This window comes from Balaenoptera acutorostrata, chromosome 4 (assembly GCF_949987535.1).
Source record: "Balaenoptera acutorostrata chromosome 4, mBalAcu1.1, whole genome shotgun sequence".
In the NCBI taxonomy this organism is placed as follows: domain Eukaryota; kingdom Metazoa; phylum Chordata; class Mammalia; order Artiodactyla; family Balaenopteridae; genus Balaenoptera; species Balaenoptera acutorostrata.
The window spans coordinates 54,532,233-54,550,144 of record NC_080067.1 but is presented as its reverse complement, the minus strand read 5'-3'; the positions used below and the strand labels follow the sequence as shown (position 1 = coordinate 54,550,144).

Genomic DNA, 17,912 nt, shown 5'->3' with positions numbered 1-17,912 from the left:
GTGTTAATAAAAAAAGTGTTATTGAAGATGTGTAGATATATCTCACAAATAGCGCTAACTCTATTTCTTACGAGATCATAGAATTGCTTCTCTTAAAATGTAATCAAATCAATATTTATTGAACTACCTAAGTAGTTCTTTAATACCTTTCAGCTTTCTTCTTCAGTCCTGAGAATCCTCTTCCCCCTCCTTGCTCCTTTAGAGGAACAAAATAAGAACATTGTGCTGTATCTTTAGCTTGCATTTAAAGAGTCTCTCTCCCATGAGTATAGTATTGAATCGTAATGAAAGACTGTGCTGACAATAGAAAAAAATTACTATACTCTGACAGAAATATGTGCCAAATAGGTTATTCATTTTTTATTTCAGTTTGATTTTAGAATTTTGTTATGGAATTAAAAGAACATATATAGATTTACCTGACGAAAAAGACATATTGTTGTGATTCTAAATCACAATGCAGATCTACAGTCCCCTGCAACTAGTTGTCAAAAGCCTACATTGGTTTTGTGACAGGAGTCTGCAGTAGGTATAGCAGTCTTTTGTTGGGGAATTGAGATATGAACACATGAAGGTAAAAAACACAAGGAAATATGCTTTCTTGGAATTTGGATAAAGAGATTCATAGCTTTGTGGTAAAGGTGTCCTGACTCAGAAGCTCAAGCTGTAGGATTATGGCTCTACTACTCCCTTAGCTCTTTGAAAACTCTGGTTTGATGCTGAGATTTCGGGTGCTGTTTCAGAGTCATCATGGGCATGATGTGACTTTAGGATGTGTTTGCAGAGTACTGGTATAGTCTGACTTACCATTTGGACAGATAAAGGATTTTCCTCCTGTTAGAATACTTGCTTTTCTACATTTATCGATTTATGAAGTTCAGGTTCATAGTTTTCATTTTACTTATAAATAGTCACAGTCATTAACACTTTTTCAGGAATTTTTTTTTTAGTAAGAACAGTTTTATTCTGTTTTGAAACAGTTGAATCTGACATTTAAAAAACATCTAAAAAACAAAGTGATTATTTAGTAATTTTCTTAAAATATAGCTTTATAATTTTAAGTGGTTATTAATATAATGAAGCTAAGTATTTTCAGACATTTAAAGAAAAATACAAATGAGAAGGTACAAGTCACTTCTAATCTAGCTACCCGTCAGTAGTCTTTTAATGTTTTCCTGAATATTCTTTAAAATATTTTAATATAAATGGTATCTTACTCTATACACTATTTAGTAACCTGCTTTTTCACCTAATGATATATTTGGGAATTTTTTTGTTTATAGATATATCTGCTCTGTTCAATAGCTACTAGCTGCATGTGGCTATTTTATATTTAAATTATAATTAAAATTCAGTAAAATTAAAAACTTAGTTCCTTAGTTGCACTAGCCACCTTGTAAGTGCTCAGTAGATACTTGTGGCTCGTGGCTGCTGTATTGGATGGCACTGATCTACATTGATATTCGTAATGCTTGCAGGGTATACATATCCTCTCTACGCAAGCTGCAAGTTCTACCAAGTTTTATCCAAAATGGTTATACCAATTTACATTCTTACTAACAGCGTATGAGAGTATCTGTTTCTCCAGTAGTAGTAGTATTCTTTTAAATCTTTATCCATTGGAAAGTTGGAAAATAGTGTCTTAATTTGTAAGTTTTGACTACTAGTGAGATTGAAGATCTTTTCAAATGCTTACTTAGCACTTTTTCCTTTTGTGAATTGCCTCTACTGGGTAACTTTAATTTGTACAGATTAGTGAATCCTAGTGACATGTAACTAGGAGAGAACTATGTTAATAAGTTTGATGACATTGAATATTAAAGTAGTGAAATTTTATTTTAGTTTATTTTTTAACATCTTTATTGGCGTATAATTGCTTCACAATGTTGTGTTAGTTGCTGCTGTGTAACAAAGTGAATCAGCTATACGTATACATATATCCCCATATCCCCTCCCTCTTACGTCTCCCTCCCACCCTCCCTATCCCACCGCTCTGGGTGGTCACAAAGCACTGAGCTGATCTCCCTGTGCTATGTGGCTGCTTCCCACTAGCTATCTGTTTTACATTTGGTAGTGTATATATGTCCATGCCACTCTCTCACTTCGTCCCAGCTTACTTCGTCCAGCTTACCCTTCCCCCTCCCCGTGTCCTCAAGTCCATTCTCTTAAAGTAGTGAAATTTTAAACTGCTGCTTTTTTAATACTTTATTTTATGGTTAAGTTTATGGTTTGACATTGGTTCAATTGACTTATCACAGGTAATTCAACAGGCATTGCACCGCCCTCCCAGCTCAGCTGCTCAGTATCTACAGCAAATGTATGCCGCCCAGCAACAGCACTTAATGCTGCACACAGCAGCTCTCCAGCAGCAGCACTTAAGCAGCTCCCAGCTTCAGAGCCTTGCTGCTGTTCAGGTGAGACGGAAATGAATTAAGAACTTATGAGGCCAAAGTTGACATGACCTGCAGATAATTCCTGAAAATAAATATGTTGGGTATTATTTTAGAGTTTTCAGGTGTCCTGTGATTATTTTTTCTTAAGGAAATATAATAGGCTGCCAAACTGAGGTTAGTTTAAAAACAAATGAATGTGTTTTATGTGTTACTCTATTGCTAACTTTTGTCCCTCTGCTTTTTATCTACATTGCAGAAATGCTATACTAATGTCATGGCTTCGTGTGTAAAATTTTAGGTACAGCAGTGAATAGTTAGGGTTACATGAATCTTACCTACATTTTAACAAAAAAGGTTTTTAAAATTACATAAGTAATTTACACTCATTAAAAAAAAAACAAACAGTATAAAATTGACCATAAGAGGTAAAGTATAGAGGTATTCCTTTTCCACATCCCCTGCTATTTTCCACTCTTCAGAGGTGGCCACTAACAGTTTAATATGTATCCCTCCAGGAATGTTCTGTATAAAAATATGTATGTGCACTTTTCTAAAATCCACTCATATGATTCCTGCTGCTAACAGGATGATTTTATGATTAAATGCTTATGTTTTTAAAAAGATCTTCATTATTATTGCACTGTTTATTTAAGTAAAACTATATGTGAGATTTAATCTTAAATGTCCTCACCGGAGGAGAATCTCAGTTGACTGAACCTGAAAAAAGGTTTATTTCTGTTATAAACACATCCCCAGCTGTTACTTCTTCTCGGTAGTGTAATTTTAAATAACGTCGTGTACATGATACGAGTAAGGAAACCGAAACCCACTGGTACTTGATATAGCTCCAATTTCTTTTTCATAACATTGGAGTAGTGATTTCACTTCAAAGAAGACTGAGACCTGTAGAGTAAAACTGACAATGACTGTGGCTATTAAAATAAGATTAGCCTTTGGGTCTTCTGTTTTCACTGTTCAGTGTTTTCTTTTTTTTTTTTTAATCTGTTTGGCTAAAGCTTAATCCATGTTGACTGTAAAATAACTGTAAAATAGATGTTTTGACTTTTATTGTGGTTTTATGGTATCCTGGTACCAGAAAGTTTTTAACTTCAGGCTTTTATAGACATATTGTAAAGATTTTATTATTTTAGGCAAGTTTGTCCAGTGGAAGACCACCTACATCCCCCACAGGAAGTGTCACACAGCAGTCAAGTATGTCCCAGACATCTGTAAGTGCCTGAAATTTTTTCCTGGTTTTAAAATTTTAAATTATTGCTTTCCAGAAGTGAACTGTTAATATTTACAAAACTGTTACTGTTTATCTGTTGAATATTATTGAAATAACAAGTGTCTAGAAACAAGAATGGTACATTTCAAGAATTTGGAACTAATGTCAAACTTCTGAAAATCTGAGTCTTAAAAAAGTTTTTGTATTATTTCTTATGTATGTTTTCCCACTGACTGTTCACATCTTCTGTGATTCTGAATGATTGCAGTTTTCAGTGTGCATTGAAAGCATGAAATATATAATTCAGGGAATTAAGTCATACTTTTACTGTGATATACTAAAGGATGTCATGTCCTTGGTAGACATCTAAATGTTTCTAGCTCTTTCTGTGCAATTCATGTTTTAGAAATTTTACTTTTCAGTATATGCTTACTTGAGTTATGTGGGTCAAATTTACAAGTATCCATTCAAGATAGTGTTATTTATTTTGAGGAAGGAGTAAAAGAAAGGTGATTTGTTATATTGCACATATATACTGGGAAATTGTGCAGAGTATCCCAGTTAAAAGAAATTTACAGGTGTGGTAATACTTGTTTAACTTTTTATTTTGATATAATTTCAAATTGCAAGAAAAATAAAATAAATTTCTGTCTACCCTTTACTCAGATTCACCAGTTGTTAGCATTTTGGCTCATTGCTTTATCATGCATTCTTTCTATCTACATATATACAGTTACCTTTTTCTGAACCATTTGTGGGTAAGTTGAGACATGTTCCTTTACTCCTAAATAACTTTGATATGTACTTCCTAGGAACAAAGTCATTCTTTTATGAAGCCACATGAAGTGGATCGAATTCAGGAAATTTAGCATTGATACAGTGACGTTCATATACAGATTTCATCAGTTGTCCCATATTTCTCAGCCTCATCACTATAGACATTATGGACCAGATAATTCTTGTAGGGGGCTATCCTGTGCGTTATAGGACATTAAGCAGCATGCCTAGCTTAGATACCAGTAGGCTATGCCCTCCTCCTTTCCCCAGTGTGACAGCCAAAAATGTCTGGAGGCACTGCCAGATGTTTCCTGAGGGGCCAAATTGCCCCTTGTTGAGAACCGTTGAGTTAACCTAATAACATCCTCTTTAGCTGTTTTTTCCTGATCCAGGATGGTAATACTTTGAAGCTGTGTAAAATTGACTCCAATGGAGTATAGTTTATAGATTGCTGAGGAATTGAAGATGAACTTGTGCTGTATTTCTTTAGCTAAGGTTGTGATCTTTACTAAGTACATGTATGATGAGCGTACAGTTATTTTTGGGCTATTGAGCTGATATTTTTAATTAAAAAATTACATTTTAGCATGGAAGTATCCTGGAATGTGAATAAAATTAGTTAAGAAAGAAATTACTTAACGACTTGAAAATGTTAGACTGAAGAAAATGAAAAATTTAAGTAATGTAATTTAGCCCTAAGCATTAATGCTATAGTTTCGGATATTGATGTCAGATAATATCTTTAACTAATACGTTGGTAGTTATGGAAAGGACTGGTAAACTGGCTAAAAAAATTATAGATAAATTCTTTATTCTATGAAGTATTGGAATGGCATTAGGGTATATATGTGTAGAGATATGTGGTCTGAATTTTTTTCCCTTCACATTATTAAAAGGTATCCTTTTAAACCATTTTTGTTTCATTATGATTTTATGTATGTGACTTTTACAATCACAGTTCCAGTGATTGTGCTTATTTTTTATGAAATTGCTAGTGCTACTTGTCATAAACCAGGTAGCCTTGTATGATGAAGAATGCCAGAACCTGTGACTGGCTGGTGGGGGAAAAGAAGTAGGGAGAATAGATGTCTAGAAAAAACAAGGGAATAATACATAGCATTTGTTTTGTTTTCTATCCCAGCTGAGCAGTAGATCAAGTGAGTGGGCTTGCAGTCCAAATTATGATACTCAAGGTAGCTTAGTAAATTTAGGTCAGCCTCCAAAAGAGGGGCAGAGCATGGTAGCAGAAATCTCTAGGTAGTGATAATAATGAACCGTCAGGTGGCAGTCTGCTGGTTTTCAGAGTTTTGGTTATTTTGAAATAGGTTTCCGATAACAGTGAATGACATGAGGGAAGGGTCCAGCCTCCAGTAGATAAGAGGGCTACAAGGTAGGTTGTCAAGTCACCAGCCAGATAGGTTGGGGTTCAGAGTAGGAGTGGAATGCCAATGGGGAAATGGAATATTGTATTTTAAAAAACGAGGTAAAAAGTCCAATCATACACCTGGGGAAACTGCGTATGTGGAGGAGACCATTGTTAATTGAATGTATAGATAATTAGTGGTGCCAGCACCCTCTTCTTTACTGTCATGAGAACAGAAAGGCTAATTCTAGACTCTTACCAGTAGTGAGAGTGGTGGGCTTTTTGTTTTTGTTGTGTGTGTGTGTGTGTGTGTGTGTGTGTATGATTGATTGTCTCTAAAACTAGTTGGGACTGAGTCTTTAGGTTGATGTCTTTGTACTTCAATTTAGTGGGACTAAGATTTAGTTAAATTTGATTTGCTAAAATGAAATCTAAACCAGTTAAAAACTCTTATGCAAAAAAAAATCAACAAAGTTAAAAACCAGCAAAATGGTTGAAAATATATTTGCACCATATATGTCACCCAGCTTATATTTGTGATATACCAAGGGCTCTGTTATATTAGTAAGATAAACAATGAGAATACACAAAAGACCTGCGTTGGTAATTTTCAAAAGAAAGACTACTTTTGGCTTTTAAACACATGAAAATAAATTAACCATATTAGTAATAAAGAAATGTATGTAAAAACAGCAATAATGTTCTATTTTCACTTGTCAAATTAGAAAACAGGGAAAAACATTGAGACAGTAACAGTTGTTGGCAAGTATGGTACACTCATACACTATTGGTGGGAATGTATAATAATTGGTACAACTTTTCTGGAGGGTTATTTGACAGTGTGTATGAAAATTTAAACTATGCGTGCCTTTTCACATAGCACTCTAATTTTTAGTGATGTCCTTGACTAAATATGAGAGATAATTATGACATAGATAATTATGCAAATATGCATGGTTTGTAATGGTGGAAAATTATAAACAATACAAATGTTCACTAATTGAGGATTAGTTAAAAGATAGTTAATTCATACAGTGGAATACTATAGCTGCTTAAAAATGTTATGTGTGTGTATATAAAGAGACTGAGGTTTTCATTAGTTATTAGGTGAAAAAAGCAAGAATATATCATCTCGTTTAACTTATTTAATAGGTTATTCTGTTTTTCAGTTCTAAAATTGCCATTTGGTTTTTCTTTGTATCTTGTTTCTTTTGCTGAGAGTTTATCTTTTCATTTGTTTCAAGTGGGCTCATAATTGCTTGTTCAAAGCATTTTTATGACGACTGTTTTAAAATCTTTGTCAGTTAATTAAAATACTTCTTTCATCTTGGTGTTGGCACTATTTAAGGATTGTCTTTTTCATTCAGCTTGAGGTCTTTCTGGTTCTTGGTACAATGAGTGATTTTTGATTGAAAGCTGGACATATTGAGTATTATGTTATGAGACTGTGAATCTCATTTAAATTTTCTGTTTTGGCTGGCTTCTGAAAGAGAGCGTTTGCCACCTCCTTACTGCCATTTGGGGGTAGGTTCCAGGTTCCCCATTTGGTTTCCATTGATACCTGAGGGATGCTCCTTGTGATTGCTGAGTGAGCATGAATTCTGGCTCACTAGGCCTCTACTGAGGTATCTCTGGCTAGGAGGGATAGGAATGCTGCGTAACTGCTCCCCACGTGGTCCCCACTGATACTACAGGGAGGGGGTGGGTTGTTGTTCGTGGTCTTTTACTGCTTGGCTGGTATGAAAGTCTTGGCTCTCTACCTGGCCTTCTCTGACACTAACCTGTTGGAAGGATTTGTGGGATCGGGGTGCCTCATTACAGCCTGGCAAGGGTAGAAGCCTAGGCCTTTGCTGATGTGGATGGGGCCATAGTGTTTTCTGTGGCGTTTGGCTGGAGTAGAGCAATTATTGCCTAAAAGTTTTCTGTGTTGCTAGGCTGTCCCTTTTCTGATCCTTGGCTAGAAAGAGCAGCCCATTGGAGCTTTTTCTTCTGGTCTGTACCCATTGCTGTTTCTGGGTTACTGACTTGTTCACCTTTGTGTTTGGGTTATATGAGATTTAAGAAGGAAACCCAGGGAGCTTGCAACCACATCATTCACTGGGCCCTGGAGTCTGCTTTTCTCCGCCTTTTAGGATCCTCTTACGTTTATTTTATATGTAATATTCGGGATTTTTAGTTATACTTAGGGGGAGGAGTCGGGAAAAGCATGTCTATTCCACTTTCCTGGAAACAGAATTCCTATCATTTAACTTATTTTTTAAAATTGATGTCTATATATCTGTCTGGTTATGTAGGAAGAAAATCTGTAATACACAACAAACTTAATCAGTGGTTATCTTTGAGGAAGTAGGTTGAAGAGCTTCATTTTGTCTAAATAAAACGTGAATATACTCTTGTTGTCTAAGGTACTGACAGTACAGACAATATAGAGGAAAAGTGACATCCCATTTCTGTAGTCCCTTTTGCCCTGACAGAGTTTTATGTGAAGCTTTCCTATCTTATTACTGTACATTTCTATACATAAATGTAAATAGATAGGCCTATGGTTAATTTTATTTGTTTGTTTTAATGTAAGTGATCATTCTATATCTTTCTCTTCTAAGTCTTTGGGCATTTTCAGCTGGAAAGGATTATGTGGCTAGAAATTGCAGTCATAAGTCTATAAATGACTCAAGGGCTGTTTGTATCTTATTCCCTTTCCCTTTCTTTGTTGTTTTTTGGCCCTAGAATCTACATTAATCCCAGATGTTTTGACTTTAATTCACTGTACTATTCTGTCAAGAAGGAAAAACCTTATTTTTGATAGCTTGCTTTCTGGCTCTGGTGCCAGACAAAATGAGCTTTCCTTCTTTTTTTTTTTTTTTGGGGCCATGGCATGTGGGAACTTAGTTCCCCCACCAGGGATTGAACCCGTTCCCGCTGCTTGGGAGTGCAGAGTCCTAAACGCTGGACCACCAGGAAAGTCCCAAGATGAGCTTTTGAAGCCCAGTTAGTTTTATGACTTTATTCATTCATACATTCACTCATTTATTCAACAAATATTTATTGAGCATTTAAACACCGTTCTAGGTGCTGGGAATACAGCAACACAGCAGATAAAATCTCTTGTCTTTATGGAGCTAGGGATAGATAGATAGTAGGTAAACTAGTATATAATATGTCCGATGGTGGTAAGTTCTATAGAGAAAAATAAAGCAAGGAAGGGGAATGGGATGAGGGAATTTGCTCTTTTAATTAGGGTGGTAAGGGAAAACATTGCAAATAAAAATGGCATTTGAAGGAGGGTGAGGGAGGCAAACATGCCTAAGGAACAGAAAGGAGGGTAGTGTGGCTGGAGTGGAATGAGAGAGTGGGAGTATGTTTAGAGATGACTTTAGAGAGGTAATTGTAATCTAATCACGAGGAGATTATTAAACCCTTGGGTTTTACTCTGCATGAGTTGGGAAGCTACTGGAAAGCTGTTTTAGTAGGGATGTGACATGATCTCACACAGGCTTTAACTTAGCTATAATGTTGAGAGTAAGTTCTAGGGGGCAGTGATAGAAGCAGGGAGACCAGTTAAGTGGTTCCTGTAATCCAAGAGAGAGATATTGGGGGCTTGGACCCTGATGGTGACAGTAGATGTGGTAAAAAGTGGTTAGCCAGATTCTGAATTTTTTTTCCTCCAGTATTTTATTATAGAAATTTGGATGTTTGGGGACTTCCCTGGCAGTCCAGTGGTTAAGACTCTGCGCTCCCAATGCAGGGGGCATGGGTTCGATCGCTGGCTGGGAAACTAAGATTCCCACATGCCTCACGGTGTGGCCAAAAAAAAAAAAAGAAATGAGGATGTTTTGAAAATAGACCTAACAGTATGTGCTGAGGGATTGAATAAAAGATACGAGGGAAGGTCGAGTCACCGATAACTGTGGTATTTTGGCCTGAACACCTGGAAGAATCTGCTAAAGCAGGTGTTGGAGAAGAAAATCAGGAGTTTGGTTTTCAACATGATGTATGTTAGACACCCACCTATAGATGTAGAGTAGACGTTGGATATATGAGTTTGGAGTTCATGTGGCAGGTCTGGTGATTAGTGATGTCTTGTGCATCTCATTGACAATTCAAGTCACAAAAGTACATGGTGACTTTGCTACCAATTGTAGAATATTATGAGAGGAAGTTTGGTAGAAAGGAGGACATAAGGGACCTACCTGGCTTCTTGTCTTAGTTCTGTGACTGACTGGTGGTGTGACTTAGGGCAAGTCATTTAACCTCCTTACACCCCAGTTTTCTTTTATGTAAAATTAAGTTGTCTGATTAGATGGTTTTTAGTCTTTTCATCCATATGTCCCTGGGTCTAGATCAAGGAGAAGGTTCAATAGATGGTGCTATGCACTAAATTGCATCCCTCCCAAATTCATATGTTGAAGCCTTAAACCCGCACGTGACTGTATTAGAAACAGGGCCTTTAAGGAGGTGGTTAAGGTTAAAAGAGGTCCTAAGTGTGGAGCTCTGATCCAGTAGACCTGGTGGCTTTATCAGAGGAGAGACACCAGAGATCTCCCTCTGTCTGCTGAGAGGTGAGAAGGTGGCCATCTGCAAGCCAGCAGAGAGCTTGCACCAGAAACTGAATTGGCTGGCACCTTGGTCCTGGACTTCCTAGCCTCTAGAACTGTGGGAAATAAATTTCTGTTGTTTGAGCTACCCAGTCTGTGGCACCTTGTTATGGCAGCCTGAGCAGACTAAGATAGATAGGGCTCTGAGCCTTACCTTAAACTTTATTTATTTATTTAAAAAATTTTTTATTATTGGCTGCATTGGGTCTTCGTTGCTGCGCTTGGGCTTTCTCTAGTTGCGGCGAGCGGGGGCTACTCTTCGTTGCAGTGCTTGGGCTTCTCATTGCGGTGGCTTCTCTTGTTGTGGAGCACGGGCTCTAGGGCGCGCGGGCTTCAGTGGTTGTGGCGCACGGGCTTAGCTGCTCCGCGGCATGTGGGATCTTCCTGGACCAGGGATGGAACCCGTGTCCCCTGCATTGGCAGGTGGATTCTTAACCACTGTGCCACCAGGGAAGCCCCCTTACCTTAAACTTTAGACAGAACAGTTCTGTGATCTGTTTGAATCTGGGAGTTCTGAATAACACGGTGTGTGAAGAAAGGGTTCTATTAAAAAAAAATTTGAGAACCAGTGGTTTAGATGTTAATCTTAGATTCTGTCAGGGACTTAGCCTATCACATAGTAGGTGTGTAATAAATATTTGTTGAAAGATGAAGTTTAATTATAATCATCAACTAGAATATGTAATACATCGTATTAATTTTAATTCTTGGTTATCTTGGTACCGAAAGTGGTTTATCTTCAGTGCAAAGAATCATTTTAGGATATATTCTGATTGCCTGAAATTGCATTATAGAAGAGAGTCTAAGTCCTGACCTCAGTGATGAGATTCATTTGTTGTTAGTTATGAGCAGGCAGCCAGTTAATCAGGTTTACCTATTGTCCCACACTATGCTAGTTGCCCTGGGGGTACACATGAGTCAAAGTCCCTTCCCTCAGAGACAGTAATAGACATTTGAAGAACTGTGCCTAGACATATCAAACAGTGACCAACATAACAGTGTATAATCAAGTGATAAATTCCATGGGAGTTAACAGAAAAGAGATCTTTGGGGATTGGAGTAGTTGAAGAAGGCTTTTTGTACGGGACTTAAACTGAGCTTTAAAAAATACGTGGCATTTGCAGAGAAGAGGACTCATCCTGAGCTCATGATCCTGAAATAGCAGAGCTTAGTTTCAGGGATTCCTGAATGGGATTCTGTGCTAGTCTCCCACACTCCTGAGGATAATCTGTGCCAATATTTCCTTATTGAATGCCTGCTTGGTGCCAGGCTTGGTGTTAGGTGTCCAGAATCCAAAGTGAACAAAGGTCTTAGAGTACAGTGGATATAGTCTACAGACATGCACATAGTCAAAGGACACTGTGATAGGAGTTTTGTTTTACTGGAGTTATCTTCTAATAACTTGCTTGTAAAGGGTACGTGGAAAATAAATTTGGAATCTTTGTAGGCCTAAAAATTCCCTCCCCATATCTTTTTTTTTTTTTTTTCCTAATTTTTATTTATTTATTTATTTTTAGTTTATGGCTATGTTGGGTCTTCGTTTCTGTGCGAGGGCTTTCACTAGTTGTGGCAAGTGGGGGCCACTCTTCATCGCTGTGCGCGGGCCTCTCACTATCGCGGCCTCTCTTGTTGCGGAGCACAGGCTCCAGACACGCAGGCTCAGTAATTGTGGCTCACGGGCCCAGCCGCTCCGCGGCATGTGGGATCCTCCCAGACCAGGGCTTGAACCCGTGTTCCCTGCATTAGCAGGCAGATTCTCAACCACTGCGCCACCAGGGAAGCCCTCCCCATATCTTTTTAATGATTATTTGTATGTAAATTCTATATTGAAAATGATTTTTCGTAGGAAACTTGAAACCATTGTTTTCAAAATTTTAGTATTACCAAAGAAAAGGCTGATCTTGTCTTATTATCACTAATTGGTACTTTTTCTCTTCAGTCTTTTAGGTTTGCCTGTTTTCTTTAGCTTTTCTGGAGTTTCATGAGGCTCTCTAGATGTCATTGAGCTCAGGACACTTTTTGGACTCTCTTAGTGTGAAACTTAGTGTTCATGTGTATGAAACTAAAAAAGTTTTAACAAAAATTTATTTCCTTCTATTCTTCTCTGTTCTCTTTTTCTGGAGCTCCTTAGTTGGATATTGGTCTTTCTGGACTGATCCTTTACTTCTTTTAGCTTTTTACTCATTTTCCGTCTTTATCTTTTTATTCTGTTGTGACATATTTCCTTGCCCTTTTTTTTTAACCCTTTCTTTTTACATTTAAAAGAAAATTTTAGTTCAGCCTTTGTATTTCCAATTTCTAAGAGAATTTTCTTATTCTTTTCCCTTGGAATCCTATTTTTCTGTTATGGCTGAAATATTTTAGATCTCTGTTGTGATACTTATCAGATCTTAAAACTCTTTTTTTTCTGTTTCCTAAATAATTTATGTTCCTTAGAAACTATCTTGGTCTTTTTCTTCATGCTGTTGATTTTCCTCTTATAAGCGAAAGGAGTTTTCCCTTAAAATGCTTGGTTTTCTGCTTATATTTAAGAGTAAATGATTATATAAATTAATCAACATGGGTTTCTTCCATTGCTTTGAAGATAGGTTGTTCCCTAGCAGACCTCTTTCCTTAGTGGAAAGGCCGATTAAGATTTCTGTATTTGCATGTGGGAATAGTAGTGGTGATGACAGTGGTAAGGATATATCTTTGGCAGGTTTAGAATTGAAGGTGTGCAGGTTAGAAGCTGGCCATTAGGCTGGTGAGCCAGCAGTTTCGGAATAAGGAGGGTTTTACTTCAAGGTACCAGTACCCACTCTAGAAGCCTAGCTTTTCCTTGGCAGTTTTTAGACTTTTAAAGAGAAGTGTCCTTTCTTTCTAGGTCTCGATACCGGTTCTGTGTGGGAGAGGGGTGGGGTTATGACTGGTGAGTCTGTTTTCTAGACAGACCTGTAGCTAATCCTTCAATTTTTAGCCCCACTTCTTACTTCTGCTTTCATACCTCTAAATTCTGAGTCTAACTAAATCCACTCTGGTCTGTTTCTTCCTGTATTCTGGACTACAGAGAGCTTCTGTCTCTCTGTTTTCTCCTTCAGTATGATCTCATCTTTAGGTCTTACAGAAATGCAGATGGTACCCTTATCTCTCTCTCTTTGCTGTATGCATGTTTTCTTTTTGTTTAATGTTGTTCTTTTACTCCCCCAAGTTTTTTTGGAAAAAACATTTAAACCCACAGAAAAATGGAAAGAGTAAGCATTGACCCTTGTGTACCCTTCATGTAGCTATCTATAACAACTGTTAAGTTCCTCTCTATTTACACTGTTTTTCTGACCTTTTATTTTTATAAGTTGAAGGCATCGTGACACTTCAGTCCCAAGTACTTAGCATGTGTTATCCAAGAGGGAGATTGTCTTATATCACCACAGTACCATGTCACACCTAAGAAATTTAATATGAACACAATATCTAATATATGCCCCATATTTGGATTCCCTCAGTAGTCTCCAAAATACCTTTTCCCAGGATTTAATTAAGGATCACACATTGCATGTGGATGTCCTATTTTCCTTTAATATAAAAAGATCTCCCCCCCACCCTTTTTTTTTTAAAGAGCTCAGGTCACTTATCTTACGGAATGTCCCACAGTCTAAATTTGTATGTTTGTTTCTCCCAGTCTTTTTTGTTATTGTATTAACTGCTATTTCAGTGAGTTTTAGTAGGAGGGGGAAGCAAATGGGTGTGCTCAGACCATTATCTTCAGTATTTATTGTTTTATAAACATGATTTTTAATGGCTACATAATATTCTACCTTTTAAAAAAAACCTGTTTTCCTCTTGCTGGCACTTTTAATTTTTCCCTTTTTTTGCTATTATAAGTAAACCTGCATTGAATGTTATGTATCTTTATATCTAGTAATTCTCTTTAAAAAAAATTTCCTAAGAGTATACTTATTAGGTTAATGAGATTGTTTTTAGATCAAGAACCTTATAAATGATCAGTTTTCTCTAAAAATGTCTAAATCAGATCAACTACATATCAAATGAATTCATTAAGAATTTATCTGAGGGAAAATTACTTGCTTAAAACCAAGGTACTTATCCTCTATTATTAATATTAGGATGTATTTTAAGTTTTAAAACTCATTGTTTTCAAGGATTGTTAGAAACCTATTTCAAAGCTTAATAGCAGTTTAAAATAAAACTGTAGCCTGCGTATTTCTCTGGTCATGAGCAGTTTTACTGCATTCTTATAAAATATTCCCATAGTACAGATAAAGTAAAAAAGTGTTGTCACCTTCAGCCTCCTTTCCCCTTCAGTCCTTCTGTCTTCTCAGTTTGCTGGATATCCCTTCAGATCTTTACCTGTGCATTAAGGACATACATAGTATAAAGAAATGTATGCCTATGTGTTTAATACACAATTTTTTTTTTTTTTTTTTTTTAAAGGATTTTCTTATTTATTTATTTATTTATTTATTTCTGGCTGTGTTGGGTCTTCGGTTCGTGCGAGGGCTTTCTCCAGTTGCGGCAAGCGGGGGCCACTCTTCATCGCGGTGCGGGGACCGCTCTTCATCGCGGTGCGCGGGCCTTTCTCTATCGCGGCCCCTCCCGTCGCGGGGCACAGGCTCCAGACGCGCAGGCTCAGCAATTGTGGCTCACGGGCCCAGCCGCTCCGCGGCATGTGGGATCTTCCCAGACCAGGGCTCGAACCCGTGTCCCCTGCATTAGCAGGCAGATTCTCAACCACTGCGCCACCAGGGAAGCCCCACAATTTTTTTTAACACACTATAAACACACATAGGTATTCTGCATTTTGTTTTTACACTTAATGGTGTGTCTTCAGAGCTTTCTAACTCACTTGAGCTACTGTGCACAGTGTGGCTGCAGTTTGTCTTATGTAACTATCTTTGTTGCTGGACAGTTATTTCCAATATTTTAACTGTTTCTGCATTGCAACTTTTCTTTTTAGGGTGTCAATATCTGAACACAATTGGGAGGTTGTGAAGTTGTTTTTTGTTTGATTGTTTTGCTGTTGTTTTTACAGCTTGTATTGCAGAAAGTAGAAATAATGATTTTCTGTAATAAATAAGTCGGCATTTTATTTCATTTCATTGTTAAAAATATGTGGTCTCTTAAAAAGGACATCCTTCATGGTTAGATATTATTTGAAATTTTATATAATATTTTACACTTCTAGATATTTGAATTACATAAATTCCCACTGAATAATGAGGCAAGAAAATTTATATGCTGCTTTAATGTGATAAAAACAAAACAATATACTGAAGTAAATATAAAAAAAGGAAAATATCATTTCCTCTCTGATTCTAAAGTTAATACCTACATAGAAAAGACAAAAACTTTGAAAAAGAAAATATAAGTCATTCCCAAATGACTTATGGGAATGAGTCATTCCCAAATTCCCTACCCCTAGTAGGCATTATTCACCTTTAGCATTTTGGTGACTGTTCTGCCAGGTGTGTGTGTGTATGTGTATATTTCTATATCAAATCTAATCAGATACAAATTTATGAGTATGCATTATTGTGTGTGTATACAGTGCAGACATCTTTCTCTCAACATGTTTTTCACATGTGTGGAATGTATATATACATACACGCAGATATTTGTATGTAATTGTATAAGTGGATTATATTCTACATGTTATTCTACAGTTTTTTCACTCAGCAGTGGGTCATAAAGATATTTTCCTGCCGTTGAATACAGATACAATCAGCCTTTTAATGTCTGTGTACCATGTCTCTCTGTAGATATACCTGATTGATTCTGATCAGTCACATGGCAGCAGTGGGTCTCAAATGGGCTTTGGTTTTAGGGAGTACTCTGGGCCAGAGACCCTGTGTAACCTCCTAGCGGGGGCACTAAGGAGTGGTTGAGAGTTAAATGGCTTTTCTTGGCAGATGTGGTTTTCTTTGGTGACTCTTAGTGTCAGTAGGGAGAGAGCTTCCGGTAATAGGGCTAAAGGAGTAAGTTCCTTTATGGAGTGTCGGGCTTGAGGTGTGAGACGACAGGATTGGCCAAGGCTTTAAAATGAAAGGGAATTACGCATGTTGAGATGGGATTGACAGAGAAGATAATGCAAACAGTTGAGAGTATCTGGTTCAGGTCAGCAGAGCAAAGCGGAAAATAGAGGAGAGACATATCAGTTGTGGAAAGGAAGGGACTTCTTGCAGAGTTGGCTACTGATCGCCTTGCCCTCATGGGTTTGGCATTCATTAGTAGACACTGTCTGAAATGGTACTTGCCATTTGAAACTTAAAAATAAACATGATATTTGTTCTTTGATCTCACAACGTAGACAAAGTGAAATGCAGGTGGCTAGGAGGCTACTATTTAGTTTTCTTACTTCCTTTTTAAGAAAAAAAAAAGCATTCTGTTTGTAACTTTTGTTCTACTTCCTTATTCCTTACACAGCACTCTCAGGCACTTGGCTATCAGCCAGTCAGTTTTAAAAAAGACTTGCATGTTTTTGTTTAAAGAGTGTGTGGTCTATCCTTTACTAGAGTATCTTTCTTTCTTTCTTTCTTCCCCCCCCCCTTTATTTTTAAGAATCACTGACTGGAAAAACTGCCAAGGCGTTATTACTGTAGAGTAACCCAAATTAACAAGCTCTCATGGTATAGGAAAGCACCCTGCATGCCAAAATATGAGTCAGAAAACCTGGTCCAATTTTACACTGCTAAGTGATTTAATCTTTGGAGCAAGGCTTTATCCAAAATATCCGTTTGTGGAGTGGTGTGGAAAAAGAATATGTTTGGGGGGTGCTTATTAATAATTTATTATATAGCACATCAAAAGTAGAGTTGAACTAGTATCACCACACTATCTGCATTTTTACTCTGCTTTGTTAGGGGCTATACCAGAATTGTTTTCTGTTCTCTCTGTTATACACACACACACGCTCACTCTTTGTGATAGGCTTATATATTACATTTAAAGTATGAAGTACGCCTTAAAATAACATGGCATTCATTAAGTTAATAAACGTATTGAGTGAAGGCACTCTCATAGATATTGGTTATATGAAGATAAATAACACATGGTCCCCACCGTTAAAGAAATTATTGTTTAGACGAGTGAGACAGAGGTATATGCTAGAAGTATATGGAAATTATGGAAGATAACAGGCAAAAGAGGAGTAGTCAGTTCTACTGTGGTGTTGGGATGCCTGAAAAAGCTTAGCAGGTGATTTTTGAGAGAGAGTTGTACACTACATAGAGGGGGAAGAGGTGGGGTATGGGGGTAGGTGATGCTCAGTTCAGTTCAGAGTTGTTACCGGAGCCATAGAGGCCTGAGACATGAGGACACTGCACATAGCTTCCTATGGCTAATGTGAAGGGTATGTATGGAGGAGTGGAAGGAGATGATACTGCAGAGGTAGTTAGGGGAGTTTGAATGTTATCTAGAAGATTTTTAAATGGCTAATTAATATTTATTAATTAAAATCAGGGAAAGATTATCCGGCAAGTCAGAGGAGACAATATTCCCAGCAGAGAGATCAGTTTGCAGCTGTTAAAGCAATGTAGCTGGAAGTGCTATGGGCTCAGCATCTC

At 37.3% G+C, this 17,912-nt stretch overlaps 1 protein-coding gene across 8 annotated transcripts in view; it reads left to right on the top strand.

Moving 5' to 3' along the window:
* PHC3 (polyhomeotic homolog 3) overlaps positions 1 to 17,912 on the top strand; it is an 86,283-nt gene that overhangs the window by 4,311 nt on the left and 64,060 nt on the right. For 7 of the 8 annotated variants that reach the window (XR_452492.2, XM_007197527.2, XM_007197525.3 and 4 more), the window contains exons 3-4: positions 2,259 to 2,414; positions 3,545 to 3,622. Coding sequence is in view for 7 of the 8 variants with exons in the window: in XM_007197527.2 (XP_007197589.1) it covers positions 2,259 to 2,414; positions 3,545 to 3,622 (234 nt within the window). In the remaining variant the exon portion in view is untranslated. The remainder of the gene's footprint in view (positions 1 to 2,258; positions 2,415 to 3,544; positions 3,623 to 17,912) is intronic. The other variant, XM_057545005.1, reaches the window with a different exon arrangement.